Source organism: Arachis hypogaea, chromosome 20, assembly GCF_003086295.3.
Source record: "Arachis hypogaea cultivar Tifrunner chromosome 20, arahy.Tifrunner.gnm2.J5K5, whole genome shotgun sequence".
Taxonomy (NCBI): Eukaryota; Viridiplantae; Streptophyta; class Magnoliopsida; order Fabales; family Fabaceae; genus Arachis; species Arachis hypogaea.
This window is the reverse complement of record NC_092055.1, coordinates 142118113-142134722: the sequence shown is the minus strand read 5'-3', so window position 1 is coordinate 142134722 and position 16610 is coordinate 142118113. Positions and strand designations below refer to the sequence as shown.

The 16610-nt window shown below is 31.3% G+C and overlaps 2 protein-coding genes and 1 long non-coding RNA gene across 3 annotated transcripts; 2 read left to right on the top strand and 1 right to left on the bottom strand.

Moving 5' to 3' along the window:
• The first annotated feature begins 452 nt into the window (after positions 1-452).
• On the top strand, positions 453-3356 carry LOC140182527 (uncharacterized). The gene is made up of 2 exons (XR_011878278.1): positions 453-1385; positions 1620-3356. It is a non-coding gene; the product is annotated as an uncharacterized lncRNA (long non-coding RNA).
• Positions 3357-10994: 7638 nt separating this feature from the next.
• Positions 10995-13422, top strand: LOC140183284 (protein MAIN-LIKE 1-like). Its single transcript, XM_072231322.1, has 4 exons — positions 10995-11701; positions 11837-11867; positions 11955-12960; positions 13164-13422. The coding sequence occupies exons 1-4, from the start codon at positions 10995-10997 to the stop codon at positions 13304-13306; spliced, it is 1887 nt and encodes a 628-aa protein (XP_072087423.1). The 3' UTR covers positions 13307-13422.
• A 326-nt stretch (positions 13423-13748) lies between these two features.
• On the bottom strand, positions 13749-16346 carry LOC140183283 (uncharacterized). The gene is made up of 7 exons (XM_072231321.1): positions 15923-16346; positions 15580-15643; positions 15250-15474; positions 14840-15033; positions 14669-14797; positions 14106-14572; positions 13749-14018 (listed from the first exon to the last, which is right to left on the bottom strand). Exons 1-7 carry the CDS (start codon positions 16344-16346, stop codon positions 13749-13751), a joined length of 1773 nt encoding a protein of 590 aa, XP_072087422.1.
• Between the last annotated feature and the right edge of the window lie 264 nt (positions 16347-16610).

Genomic DNA, 16610 nt, shown 5'->3' with positions numbered 1-16610 from the left:
AAAAAATAAAAAAATAAAAAAATACAGCATTAAAAATAATATTTTTATGTATTTGTAACAAAATTTTGATATAAAAACTAAACTATTTATGTTATTATTATGAAATTTCGATGTATTTATATTATGATAAGTTCTTCCTTATTTAAAATTCTTCTTTTTCTTTTTATTTTTTACTATTACTTCTTCTTTTTTATTATTATTTTTTTTTATTCATCTTAATTTATCTTCTCAAATTTTTTTATATTATTTTTTTAATAAAAATAAAAAATTAAATAAAAGAACATATAATGTTACAAAATTATTTTAAAAAATAAATAAATATATATATATATATATATATATATATATATTCATTTAACTAAAAAAAGAAAAATATAAAAAAAATACATTAAAAAAACATTGTACATTTATAGCAAAATATCAGTATAAACTATAAAGACTTATGGGTAAATGGACTGTTTAATTAATTAAGATAATTAGCCAAATATTAATTCAAATTACTCGTCTACAAAGTAAAACGTCCTAAACAAACAAAAAAAAGTTTACGAATGCCACAAATACAATGAATCTTTCCTTTCCTTTCTAATTTGTTTCTTTTCTTTTCCGTGCTTGTACATTAATTCCTTTTATATAAACACACGTAACTAAAAAAGGAAAAAATTAAAAAAAAAAAAAACTAATAGCAAAAAAACAAAGCAATCCAATCGAAATTAGAAAGCTTGGCTTGAAGGAAGGACCCGAATTTCCAGAAGAAAACCGATCCGAACATTCCAGAAACCTAAAATGTGGTAAACCGAAATTGCCATATTTTCGATCTCGATTTCGATTTTATGCCCTAATTTTGATTTTTTCTATCTACGATGCGTAAACGACGACGTTTCGTGCGACTTGTTGCTGATCGGAAGGCGAGAAGGCGAGCAACATGAGGGCGGCCATGATGCCGACCGGAAAGAAGAGGAGGACGAGCGGCGGCGGCGGTAGCGGCGGCAGCATCAGCGGAAGAACCACCATCGACGTCGCCAGAACCACCAGGATCAGAATGTACCCTAAGCTGTAACAACGCACCATGCCAGTGAAGTCACTATTCTTCTCGTTCTCGTTCTTGTTCTTCTTCTTCTTCGAATTCTTGATGTTGATGTTGATTCTGTTCTTGATCTTGTTGTTTCTGTATTGTGGATTATCTCTACGATCATGTTACAGGCTGCGCCAGCGTCGGCGATTGTGGTGGTGGTGGCGGCTGCGGAGAGGGGTAGAATGGTAAAATGAAGTGGAAAATGGAATGAAAAAGAAGTATGGCGGTGGAAAGAGGAATTGGTAGAAGGATTTATAAGAGGTGGTGGTGAGAGTGGTTCATTGGATTGGGTCCCAAGTTGAAGACCCAAGTGGTGTGGGACCTACTTCTCCCAATTTCATCTGCTTCTTCCATTTATTTTCTTCTGAATCATTCTTTCTTTTATTATTTTATTCTTTTAAGAAAGTAATGACTTTAATTTTAATGTTTTAAAGTATCAAATATAATTATATTTGTTTTTTTAAAATAATTATTTACGTAATTAATATAAAATATAACCCATTGTACAATAGTTATATGAGTTATAAAATAAACATCTGATTTTCAGGTTCATCAAGGATCGAACTTTTGACCTTTTAGATCTGGAGCTCTAATACCATGTCATGATACCACTCATTCCAAAAACTTCAGCTAATGGAAACAGGTAACACTAATGATTATATCTCTAATACTCTCTAAACCTCTATTGTACACATTGTACAAATATTCTATTGGCTTCTCATACTTTTCTTTATTTTTATTAATGTAATATTATATAGTTTAATATACACGTATAAATTATTTTATATTGACAATATATTAAAATTAAATTCATGTAAGGAGTATATAAGGTTTGAGAAAATGATTCTTTTATGGTGGCTAACTGGCTAGTGGCTACTACTTCTTACAATGTATTTACTTGTTCAATCAAAAAAAATATTTTTGGAAAGTGGTCCAGTTGCAATATAGAAAAACACCAATTGGTTTTGTTAATTAAAAATAAAATAGATTCTTTTATTGAACGGCAAAATTCAGTTATTATTAAAGTTTATTTTTGATATACTCTCGGATTGTAAAATAAGTTTATATGTATATTTAATTATATATTATAAAATTATATATAAATTTTATTTTGACTATATAAATAACTATCTAAAAAATATATGATTATATATAATATAAAATATTTTATTTTATATTATTAGTATATTAAAATTTTATTTTTGAAATAAATATATTATTTAAGTTAGTAATAATTTAACTTATATAATAACATATATATAAATAAAAAAATTTTAAAAATACAAAATAATTATATAATTATCTTTATAAATATATAGTACATCACTATTTGTGTGAGAGAGAATATAGAAAAATAATTTTTAGTTATTCAATTTTATAATTTAAGTTTATGATTTAGTATTAAAAATTTGTAATTTAAGATTTAAAATTTAAAATAAATAAAATAATTTTAAAAATATTTTGGCTGATATTAGTTAAGATAAGTTAGTTTTTTTTAGTATTATTCATAAAATTATATAATCTCTTTGTCTTTTTTTATAATTATTTTTTCTTTCACTTACTAATTACTATCTCATTTATTTAATAGAATTATCAGCAAATAAATTAATTAATATTGTCAAACTGTTTCACATCATTTATTTTTTGACTAAATAAAATTTTGAATTAAAAATGTTTTTACAACTAGAGGAAATAAATAGTAAAAAGAAAAATAAATAAATAAATCAAAATTATGAAATAACTGGGGTTCTAATAAAAATAGAAATTAATATTGGGTGAATTGAATTTGGTGGGAGAATCTGCAGAATCAAAGCAGCAGATCCCAATATATACACTGTTGATACGTCTTTCACTTTTTTATAAATATTAAATTCAAGCGGTGCTTTCAACTCTTGCTGTATATTTTGTTTCTTTCTACAAATAGAACACTTGTAATATATAATTTTTTAATACGAAAATGTTTGGTAAGCAAAGAAAATTAGTAAAAAGTAGCTATATTTTTTCTTATTTAATATTTATTAATTATTATTAATTAATATTAAATAAGATAAATTCTGACTTTTTTTTTTGTCTATTTAATATTATCTTTTTTAATAATAGAATTTTATTATAATTAATTAATCACAATTGTTTTTAGATTTATTTTTTGTTTTAAGAACAAACTTATATACTCTCACACAAGAATTTTTGTTGGATTTACATAAATTTTTTGTATAATCAACTTGTTATCTATGTTACATTAAAATAATTTTTTATACGATTAATAAGAATTAAATAATAAAACTAATTAAAGAAGAAATATTCACAATGTAAATACTAAATAGAAAAACCATTTTCTATGGTTTAATATTTATTTATTTTTGTTGTCCACAATATTTGTTAATTTAGCAGATCAAGAATTAATTCGTTGCAATTTATAATTCTATTTAAAGTTTTACTATATGTACAAAAAAGATTTAAATATTCAATTTTATTTTAATATATTAATAAATTAACTATTAGACTAATTTAAATTAGTTATGATTATATCTATATATATATATATATATATATATTGTAGAATTAGTGAAAACATGGGAAAGAGTCCATATATGTATAAAGAAAATTGGTGTAAAATTTAAAAAGACTTTTAAGTATAGTTAAAATATCGGTATTTAAGTAATTTTAATTATTGATTTTAATTATAAAAAAATATAATATATTAATTAAAATTAACGACTAAAATTAATGAATTACTGAGATTCACTTATGTTTTAGATATATTTAAAAAAATTTCTAAAAGTTGTTTGGGAATCATATCCAACATGAAATAACTCTTGAGATCGCACAAGTGACTATATATTATTTTATTGTATAAACTCCAAATGGGAAAATCTGTTGCAATATTCTTTTTTATAATATTGTACTTAGTTGCATGATGAGGCTTTGTTCTTTTCCATGTTTGTCACTGCTTCTTCTCTGATTCTGTTTCAGTACGTGGTTGTCACAACCACCTAACAAAATCAATTAGTTTCAGTGCTATCACTTATCTTGTTATATATATTTCATAACTTTTTAATAATAATAATAATATAGGATTATTAATTTATTTATAGCTGAATTAATTTCTGATGTCCACATGATTATTGTAATATATATAATAATATAGTTGTGTTTATGCCTAGTTAATTAGATTATGTCTAAACCAACTTAGGTTGGTCGAGTGGTCAGCTCACTCGTCCGCTTAAGCAAGTGTCGGGGGGTTCGAATTCCGACTTGTACATGCAGCAACCCATTGGCCAGCAACAGACTCTTAAATGAAGCTCCAATCCGCGATGGATTAGTCATTGTCCTGTCGGACTGGAGAATACCATGGGCAACAAAAAAAACAAAAAAAAATTAGATTATGTCTAAGCTATCTCTAATCTAATGATATAACGCCTAAACCACAAAACAAAAATAATATAGTTTTAAAAAAATGATAATCATAGCTCAATTATGATAAACGTCAAGCATTAACAACAAAAGGAATCTTGAAGATCTGATTATTAAAAGAATTTGTCTCTTATCCATTCATTTAATCCATTATTAAATAATTTAATTATTATTAAAAAAACAGTTAAAATTTATCTTATTTAATATGGATAATGCTAGGTAGACAAAAAAAAAACACAGTCAGAACTTGCTTTATTTAGTATTAATTAATTATCACAACAATTAATGAATGCTAAATAAGGCAAGTTATGGCTGTTTTTGACTAATTTTCTTTGATTAGACGAATTTAAATTTTAAATTTACTTTAAATTTTAAATCTATACACTTGTTAGACAAATTTTTTGGATAAAGCTAAGAAAGAACGAAAACAATTGCTAAATTTAGAGACTTATTTGATTATTATTGAAGAAGATGGCAATATCACTTCTATTTTAATAATATTATTTCTTTTTTTTTAAATTGTACAAACTATAATGTAAAATATTTATAAAAATTGACATCATCAAAAAAATTTATTATTAAAAGTAGAAAATCATTTTAATTTACTAATTAAGTTTTAGAGACCGTCTCCTTATAGATTCAAATGATGAACCCTTTAATTAAAGGTGGAGTTAAAATTTTTGAATTCATTATTTCTTATCAATTATGGACTCATCTTAAATATTTTTTATTAAGTAAATAAATTTTAATTCTATATTTATTATATTTGATAACAATAATTTAAATTTAAAATTTAGACATTTTATTTGAATGTAGCCTAAGGTATGTGATAGATTTTAACATGTTTTTCACATTCATTTTGGGTTCTGAGTAGTGTCAACTGAATCTTCTAATGTCTAGTCTCACTCAAAGCAATTATTGCAATTTACTATTTTGGCCAAAGACCCCCCATAATTAAAGCGAATTGGTTTGGATTCAATGTATATTTTGTGTAAAAATTTGAACATGTTGGGTTCAATGTCATTATACCTTTTTTTATTAAGAACTTGCTCTTGGTTGAGTTGGTTCTTTACGTAGTTACTCAAAATGGGGATTTTTCATACCAAAACGTAAGGCCACAAAGCAAATTTTGTTTATTATATATACTAGTTGATTAATATATTTATAGGCATCACTATTTAATTTAATTTACTCTTTTGTATTTATATTATTGTTAAGAATAAAATTCTACATTCAAGTAAAATACTTAACTAAATCTAACTAAATTGTTATAACCGTTTTTTAAATCATGCTTTTTCTCTTTTCCCATTTTCTACCTTCTCTGTTTTCTTTTTTGTTTACGTCTCCTTTTCCTACTCCTCCTCCTACTTTTTTTTTTCTTCTTCTTCTTACTAACATTTTAGTTGCTTTTTTTTTCTTCTCCTTCTTTTTTTCTTTTTTTCTCTTTTGTTATGGTAGTCACCATTACTATCACTGCCTTCTCCTCCTCCTCTTCCCTTTTTTCATTTGATTTCTTCTTTTTATTCGTTTCGTCCTCTTCCTTCTCCATCATCATCATCATCGTTATCATTATATCGTCATCGTCATCTTCTTTATCGTTATCGTCGTTATTATTACCGTCATCATTGAATTTTTGTCATATTAATGACGTTGTGTGATCTAAAATTGATTTGGATTTGTTTTTGTTCATGATTTAGTCTTGTTTGTGAGCTTGTTTTCGAACTGAGAAAGTATGAGGAGTCAATGTATGTATTGTACAATGTGTACAATAAGGGTTAAATTGCAATTAAAATTAAATTATAAAAAATTAATTAATTTTGAATATTTTTTAATTTTAAATTTGAAAAAAATTAGGGTTGGTATCGGTTACTCAAACACACAAACGAACACAATCTCTCTATACGGTCTTGCCTTCTCTCTCCCGTTCTCCCTGTTTCTCACCCACATGCGCATAGGCGACCCACCACCACCTGTACTTGTCGATCGTGTGCGTTCTTCTCGCGGCACTGCAGCAACCATCGCAGCGACGCCAACCAAAACCTTCCGATCGCGCGCGCTGTTCTCGCGTCCCGGACTGTTAGGTACCAGACAAATGACACAACAAAATATAGAGATGAAAAATTAGAAATTTGTATAAAATATGGAAACAATTGAATAACTTTCTTTGAGAATTACAACTTCTCTCTATCACAAGGAGACTACAATAACACTCTCTCTTGACAAAAGGAGAACACACTTCTCTCTATATATATAGAAGAAAACTACTCAAAGAAATATTATGTTATTCTCTTTGGATGACTTGATTGAAATGAATTAAAGAAAAACTCAATTTATAGGTGAGTCTCTTCAATATGAACCATCCGTCAATTAGAGGTATATAATTCTTCTCTTTTTCAACCACTAAATTTCTAAGGTTATAAACTAAGATTGTTTATTACCTCTCACTTTATTTAGTTATTATTTATTTATATATTTTCTAAAATTAGCTTTACTAATTTTCACACGGACTAGCCGTGGCACCGCAGCGACCCCTGCAGCAACCATCGCCGCGACTCCAACCAGCATCTTTCGATCGAGTGCGCTGTTCTCCCGGCCTGGACCAGCAGCGAGACCCTCATAGCCGGCGTGTGTCTCCCGCCCGACGTCGACGACGCAAGAGATCGGATGAGGTGAAAAGAGGTTATCAAAAGAGGGGTTTTATGGGTAAGGTTACGGTCGGTGAAAAGAGGGGGATTGGGGAAAAATTAGAATTAGAGATTATGTGGTGGTGGTTATCAAAAAATGAATAGCACGTTTTGAATTAGGGTAAGATGTAGGTAATTTTAATTTTTAATTCATATTGGGCCAAATAAACAGTCCATTGTATAGATACCCTATTGACTCCCTAGCGGGATTCTTTCGAACTGAGTTTGCGTGTTGCAATCATTAAGTAATTTCAGTGTAAAAACTAAGAAATTTATGTGTATTTGTCAAGAAATTTTGGTGTATTTTTATTCTGATAAGTTCTGCATAATTCAAAACTTACACAACGATGAGGGGTCCAATCCTTCCTTCTTCAAGGTGAGGGAGAATGTTATATACAATCCGACCAAAAAGTGTTAATCATTCCATAACTACTTGCGTTAGACCGTGATAAATTACTCTAGGTCTTGCAACTGCTTCTTCTTCTTTTTTTTTTTATTATCATTTTTTTCTTATTCATATTTTTCTTCTTATTTTACTCTTAACAAGAATAAAAACAATGAACCTATATTCATTTAACTAAAAGAAAGAAACAAATAATGTTTAATTACTCTGTGATCCCTATAGTTTCATTAAATTGTCAATTAGGTCTCCATATTTTTTTTTCTTTTCGGTTGAATCCCTATACTGTATTAGATTATGTAATTAAGTCCCTGCCGTGACAAAAATGTTGAAATTAACGGAATATTCCATTAAATAAAACGAATATGTCTAATACTTGACTGAATATTCTATATAGTTAAACAGAATATTCCATTAATTTCAACGTTTTTGTCACAGTATGGACTTATTTACGAAATTTGATATAGTATAGAGACCAAATTAAAAATTCGGTAAAACTATAGGGACTGACAGAATAATTAAACTTAAACCAATAAATAAATAAAAAAAATGCAGCATTAAAGAGTATATTTTTCTGCTTTTGTAGCTAAATTTCGGTATAAAAATTAAGAAATTTATGTGTATTTATTAAGAAATTTCAGTATATTTCTTCTTCTTCTTTTACACTTTTAATAAGAATTAAAAAAATCAAACAATGAAGAAGAAGAGACACATAATGCTGCAAAATTAATAAGATAAAGGATGAACCTACATTCATTCAACTAAAAGAAAAAAAGAAATAAAGAAGAAAAAAATATAGTATTAAAAAAGACATTTTTGTGTTTTTATAATAAAATTTCGGTGTAAAAACTAAGAAATATATGTGTATATATTAAGAAATTTTGATATTTTTATTATGATAAGTTCTGTATAATTTAAAACTTTTTCTCTTCTTTCTCCTCATATTCTATTAATTCTTCTTCATCTTATTTTTATTTCATTTTCTCATAATTATTTTTATTTCACTCACTTCAAAACAATAAAATAAAAAAACTAATGTTATAAAATTATTTAAAAAAAATATATATAACAACAACAACAGTAATAAATCTATTAATAATATAGAAACTCTAACTGAACTAATCTGTTTTCGTTTCTGTTAAATACATAGACATTAGGTGAAATGTTGAAAATTATGTGTATGTATATATGATATATCAAGAGTAGAGATTTGTTTTTTTGTATATTCAAATGAAAAGTGTCATAAATTAAATGTGATTTATTGAACATAATAAGATTACCAACCAAAACTTAAAGAGGATTAATTATTTTATTTCACAGCAGCGTGCTTTAATTTCTTTTCATCACGTTTTATTGTACATACATTTCAGGTGGATGAGTTCCTCATTCAATGTCGTATAGTCAATATCTATCTCACTTTTTAATTAGCACGTGTTTTATAAATGTTTCGTAATATTTTAGGCTATATTTCTTTACAATGACAGAAATATAAAAACACAAAATTATATTTGACAGATAAAATATAAATAAAAATATTATATTTAAAAATATTAAATTAGTATATTTATGTTAATTTTAATAAAAAAAGACACTAAAAAACTAATAAATGATAATTTATTTTTTATTTTTTTATTATTTTTATTAATTTTTTATAATTATATATTTTTATTTTTTAAATAAAAAATAAATTAAATTTTTATAATTTATTTTAATTTATTATCAAACAAAATATAAAAATACTAATTTTTATATTTTTGTCATTTATATCTTATTCTTAATATCTTATCTTATTATGTTCTAAAAAACAAGCAGTCTTATAGACTTAAAGGTCACCTTGGGGCAAGACGGCGTTATGGGACGGCTGTGTGCTTTACCTGCAGTGTGGGATCAGAAAGGAACGAAATCGGACCGTGCGTGTTGAGGGAGCTAATCGCACGGTCCGTCTTGCAAGGACAACACGGACCCTCCGAGTTGTGAGGGGACTTCCACGCGTCGCAGCTCCCTTGCTCCCCAGGACGGTGCCCCCTCAAGCAGCAATGATGTATTTACTTGCCACACCTACCTCCGAAAGTCCCTCAAACTAACGTTTTCACTTATCCCCCCACCCAGCAGCCACATTCTTTTTTCTTCTTCATCCTTCAACAACAACACACAGAACCCTTTCATACAAAACAAATCAAAATGCTAAAGAAGAAAAAATATAGAGATGTTAATCGTCCTGAATATTATATTATAAATTATCTCAGCTATGATGATTATGTAAGTATATTTATTAATTTTTTTTAATATTTCAAAATCAGTATTAGTGTTGTTAAAAAATTAATTATAGTTATTGTTTAAGGTGGTTTAGGAGATATATAACAGGCAACCTCAGTATTATTATTATTCTTAATGTTATTATCGTTATTGTTTTTATTATTTTAAATTATAATTACAGTTGTTAGACTTGGTTATAGTTAGTTGTTGTTGCAGTAGTCTTAGGAGTTTTTGCTTAGCTTAGGATATATTATTATTATTATTATTATTATTATTATTATTATTATTATTATTATTTAAAAATTTACTGATTTTTACTAAAAATTTAATTAAGATCGTTGTTGTTGTTAGTAGTTAAAGACTGACATTATTATTATTATTATTATTATTATTATTATTATTATTATTTAAAAATAAATATACTGAATATTTTTAGAAATTTAGTTAAAATTATTGGTGCTAGTAGTTCAAGTTAGGAGTATATATATATAAGTGATATTATTATTATTATTATTATTATTATTATTATTATTATTATTATTATTATTATATGTAAATTTATGGTTGGAGAATATTTTAATCAATCATAATATTTTAGTTAGAACAATTATAGATTAATAAAAAATAATATATGTATAGGAATTTTTGTAAGAATTATAGAAATTATAATTAATTATTTAACGTTCATAATTAATTTTAGAAGTTACAACAGTATAAGTGATAGAAATTTTTGGTTATAGTAAATAAAGAAAGATTTAGGGTGGCGATTAATGTAGAGAATTTTTGATCAACAATTAGAGTTTGTAAAGTATAACAAAAATTTATTAGCTTTCCGATAAGGTAATCAATTAAATTTAGGAATTAAAAAATTAGTACTTAGTAGATTGGATTTGGTAAAATTGTAATTCGTTAATTAAATTCAGTAACTATGTATGTGGTGTGATTTAATTTAATGTTTGTTTGTGGAGTTACTGGTGATAAATGATTAATAATGATAGGTAATTAGTTGATAAGTTAGGGTGCAATAACTACATTTCGTAGTTAACCAAAAATTTAGCATGATTTTATTTAATTAGTTGTTCTGGTTAGAAAGTTATGTTTTTTTTGTAGTAGTATTTGTGGCTGTTAATAATTTGACTAGTATTTTATGTTTATGTAGAGTTCACGGATGTTGACCTGTGATCATCTTGTGCCCCCGGATCGGTATGATGATAGAGTGGAGGCGCATCTACGGTTTACTGATTTTTATCATGCGTCCCAGATTGGAATAGTCCAATGTCAGAAGGCGCTGGTGAATGCTTTAGTGGAAAGGTGGCATCCAGATACACATACATTCCACCTTCCTGTTGGTGAATGTGCTGTGACGCTGGAGGATGTGGCCTTAATTCTCGGTCTTCCCACGGACGGTCTTCCAGTCACAGGGATGACTATTAGTAGTTTTGAAGCCTTAGAGGCGGAGTGTCTGCATCAATTTGGGGTTGCACCAAGAAAGTCAGACTGCAGAGGGAGCTGCATAAAACTGACATGGCTTCGTGATCTGAAAGAACGTTTACAATTGACTGACAAAAATAGTATACAGAGGTACGTGAAGTGCCATATTATGTTGTTGATCGGTACCATATTGTTTGGGGGCAAGTATGGGGCATCTGTGCACTGGAAATTTCTGCCCTTGCTAAGTGATTTTGGCAGTATCGGGCAATACAGTTGGGGTTCGGCATGCCTAGCCCACCTTTACAGGGCATTATGCAGGGCATCTCGTTATGACTGTAAGGAGATCGATGGTCCACTCACACTGTTGCTCGTTTGGGCTTTTATCCGAATGCCATATCTAGCACCGGTTCCGCGGGAACCCCGCAGTTTCCCCCTTGCAAATAGGTAACATTATCTTACGTTGGTCTATGTATCTTCATATTTAGAATCGAGTTGTATTACTGATGTACGTTATATTAGGTAGCGCAATTGGGAGCGTGGAGACCGACGCTTTAGGTATCTTACACTTGCCCACTTCAGGCAGGCATTTGATGATCTTCAGGAAGGCCATGTATATTTTCGGTTCAAAAGTATGTGATTTTGGTTTAATATTATTGTTAATTGGATTGTAATCATGAGTCTCGTTAATTTTCACCAGTTTGTCTGGGTTGCTTATGCTGTGGATCGCGTGGATCCGGATATTATTCCTGCTGAAATTTACATGCATTCAGTTGTATGGAGTGCTACAGTGCCATTGGTTTCTTTTGAATGCGTTGAGTGGCATGCTACTGATCGGCTTAGGCGACAGTTTGGTTTTATTCAGGGAGTTCCTAATCAGGAACCGAATCTGGACAAGGCACACGGAAAAGTCCTAACTGGGCCTAAGAATCTTAACTGGGTCACAGCAACAAGTCATTCGGTTTGGGTTATGCAATGGACAAACAGGTATCATCATGTTCTTACTGAACTTCCAATGCCTCCACAGAATTCCTTAGATATTTACATTGACTGGTACCGTAATAAATATGGCCACCACTTGAGGTTGTCGGATCTTGTCGTTCAAGAGAATGATGAGGGTGATGAGGTCATGAATGACGCTGATGAAGGGAATGAGGCGAATGAAGAGAATGATGATTTAGGTGAAGAACAGTTACCACAATCACCGACACCTCCACCACCACCTCCACCTCCCGAAGAACAACCTCAGTCCTCAAACCAATATGTACCTCAGACGCAGTTTACCTCATCATACCCAATCCATCAGCAGTATTGGGGTGGGACACTGTATGACTCAGGTGAAGGAGGTTCTTTTAGCCAGTTGCTTGGGTTCATGGCGGCAGATGCAGGTCAATCACATTATGGCTATCAGTATGATATCATGGCAGGCCGGTATTCATTGGACGCAAGGTTCCCGGGTATCACCTCCTCAGGTGCATCGGGAGGGTTGGTCTCTGGTGACTCTAGTAGAAGTGAAGGTGGTCGAGGAGTTCTTAATAGTCGTAATCATCACCGTGTTTCAATGAGTCAAATTGAAAAAAATGCTCAGACACTTGATAAAGAGACTGATGAGTATCTTGTAGATGAACCAGATGACGAGGAAGATGATGAAACTGATGAGGCTGAAGCATCCCGTAATGATGCATCTGACTATGGTGATGATGCAGGTAGTAGTATTGCCTTATTTCTATGGTCAACTGATTTAATTACATTCATATTATTCATATCATATATAGTTGTTTGATAACTTAATGGTATGAAAGTCATGTGTGGTATCTCTGTTGAGACTGATAGTACAGATATACTTGTTTGCTTAGTCTATGTAATTATATTCCTGTTTGGATAGTCTGTCTAATTAAACTGTGTACAGGTGAGGCACGTACTCCGGAGGAAACGGAAAAAAGCTACAATCTCAGGATTGATCCGCCCCGTCGTAGTGCTAATCGATACACTCCATCTGTGTTCAAAAAGGCCGCCAAAAAGTGCAAGAAACTTGTGAACGATGTAAAGTAGGCAATGCGAAAGTAGATGTTGTGTCTTATTAGTTAACTTTTGAATGTATTCGTTAATGAATCTATGTATCTGTTAACTTTCTGATTTATTTCTTAATGAATCCGTGTATTAGTTAACTTTTAAATGTATTACCTAATGAATCTATGTATCTTTAAACAGGGACATGTAAACTTAGTATGCATGTAAACCTTTCAAGTGGGTGCCTAATGAATCTATATATCTTTTAACAGGGACATGTAAACCTAGTATGCATGTAAACTTCTCAATGTATTACCTAATGAGGCTATGCATCTTTTAACAGGGTCATGGGAACTTAGTATGCATGATTAAGTTGCATGTGTCATAAGAGTACATTTATATAAGTTACAATGTTTCGAATAGCATATTAATACATGAAGTCCTGGGAAAGATAATAACATCCTAAGAAAGATGATATATAAAACTACTGAGCATTATGATCAGCAGGTGCACCAGCTGACCGACGACATCTACTACGGCTATGTCCCTCAGCACCACATTGCCTACATCGCCGTGGAGGACGCAACATCCGCGTGTCCATCTCATTCAAGAAGCGGGTCATCCTGGGGCGACCTTTGGTCATGCGTCTTAGGAATGGATTGGGTACGAATCTCAGTCCGGTGTAAGCAGGCCATGTCGAAGGATTTTCCAGTGGCCTAAATCTAGCTCGATAAACCCGTCGAACCTGGTCCATCTTATACACATCATGCACATACAGTTGTCAGTCCAGTCGTTGATTTGCACAACATGCAAACACATGCCGACACGGGATCCGATCCACCTGAAACTCACCACAATCACATTGATGCCGACGTAGGTCGACAGCATACTCCAGTCCACTAGGCATCTCACGCACTTCAAATACCTCATTCTGTCGGTCGAAGCAGTTAACCTGGATATTTCTTGATGCAAGTTGGTTTGCATGCAATTTTGTGGTCACAAGCTCCGAAAATACATGGCCAGCATTAATCCTTGCCTTTGCCTCAGCTCTTTTTCTGGTGAATAGCTCGTTAAGCCTGTAGAATGTTGCTTTGACAAGTGCAGTGATTGGGAAGTTGCGTGCACCCTTCAGGACAGAGTTAATGCATTCGACTAGGTTTGTCGTCATGTGACCCCATCGGTAACCACCATCAAATGCCAACGCATACTGTTTACGGGAGATTCGGTTTAACCAGTTAGTGTAAGCCTCGCCCCGTTCTCGTAAACGCTGGTAACGCACTTCGTACTCACGCACCGTCCGCGAATATCCTGCAGAATAACAAAAAAAAATATAAAAAAGGGGATTTACATACACTAAATGAATGACACGCTATTAACAACACACTTCCAAATACACAATATTACCTATATTAATGACAAGTTTTTGCAGGTACAGTGCCTTGAATTTTCTCAGGAAGTTCGACTCAATATGCCTGATGCAGAACATGTGGAAAGCTCTAGGAGGCGACCAAGCTCCATTACTCCGCTCCACGGCTGCATTGATGGATTCGTGTCAGTCGGATATCAGTCCCACACCATCTCGAGTCACAACATGTTGCCGCAGGTTACTGAGAAAGAAGTGCCACGCATCAAATGTCTCTCCTTCCACAATAGCAAATGCAATTGGGACGATGTTGTTGTTGCCATCCTGTGAAACTGCCACTAACAGACAACCCTTATACTTTCCGTATAAGTGAGTCACATCCACATGCACAATTGGCTTACAATGCCTGAATGCTCTAATGCAGGGGTAATAACTCCAAAAGACTCGATGCAATACCCGAATATCACTGACCAAGTCATCTCCTTGATATGCATTCATAGTCTTAAAATGGACGATAGCTGATGACTCCTTATGACACATGGCCTCAAACCATATAGGCAACGCTTCGTATGATGCTTTCCAACCTCCAAATATTTTTTCTACTGCCTTTTGCTTAGCCAACCATGCTTTCCGATAACTGACGGTGTAGTTGAACTTCGCTTGCACGTCTGCAATAACTGATTTTACCTTTAACGATGGGTCAGCCTCAACCAATGGCTTTATTGCTTCTGCAATTGTGTTTGAATCGAGTTTGGAATGATCCTGAGAAATGGTAGATCTGGTACAAGTGTGACTACCATTATACCTCCGTACCACCCAACAATGCTTCCTGCTGATCATGCTAACCCTGATAAGCCAATCACACCCAAACCCATACTGTGTACACTTCGCATAAAATGTCAACGGCTCCGACTCATACACCCGATAGTCTACACTTCTTCGAATGCTATACTCTTTCATCGCCCTAATAACAAATTCCCTGAAACTGAATTCCATCCCGACCGCAAATTCACCATCTGCGACAATAGGAATTTCTGGCGGGACGACAACCATATAAAAAATAATTATTACACGGATATTTAATAACCAAATTTAAAGGTACATCAACATTCACTGCATCAATTATGATATATATAAACTTTATATCATCTTTTATCTCATTCTAAACAAAATAAAAATCTCAACACATAATTACCTAAGTAATTAACTACATACTAATTTATATTTAACTAAACCAATAACTAATTAAATAAAACTATTATCTTAAACTTACCTAAATAATAACAAATACGTACCTACACTCATATATTCCGGAAATTCTGGAACATGCATGGCCTCCAAATCCAACACTCGCATGAAAGATGGCTCCTCAAACGGCACTTCGTTCACGAGTGCATTTGCCACGTCTGTCACATCTGGGGCCACAGTGCCATCACCTTGCTCTTCATCCCCGTCTGGACCGACAACTTCGTAATTGCTTTCAAACTCTTCTTCACTGTCACTATTGTAATCTTCTAGTACTATATTCCGGTCGGCCTCAGATTGTTCAAATTCAATGTACAACTCGATGAACGAGATTCGAGCACGACTTTCAAAATACATTGAAAACATCTCTTGCAAACTCGCTTCGTCCGTTACATATTTGGATTCAAATTGGACGAATCCACCAAACACCGGTATCGGATATCTGTATAAAATGCAAGATATTTTTCTCGACATCTCAGAATCAATCTTCTCTCACAGATCACACCTTTGAACTCTTCAAATGAGATTGTGAAGGGAATAACAACATCTAACGGATTTTCACAAGTAAATTTCACTCCTTCAGAAGTTTGTAACAAAATCTGACCAAAATAATACACTTTTAAAAGAACTCTATCATCCATCTTTCTCACTTACCTAAATAATAACAAAAATTTCAAAACCAAAATTTGTGACTGCACCGAAACTAAGAAAGACACAGCAAGAAGAGAGGAGAAGAAG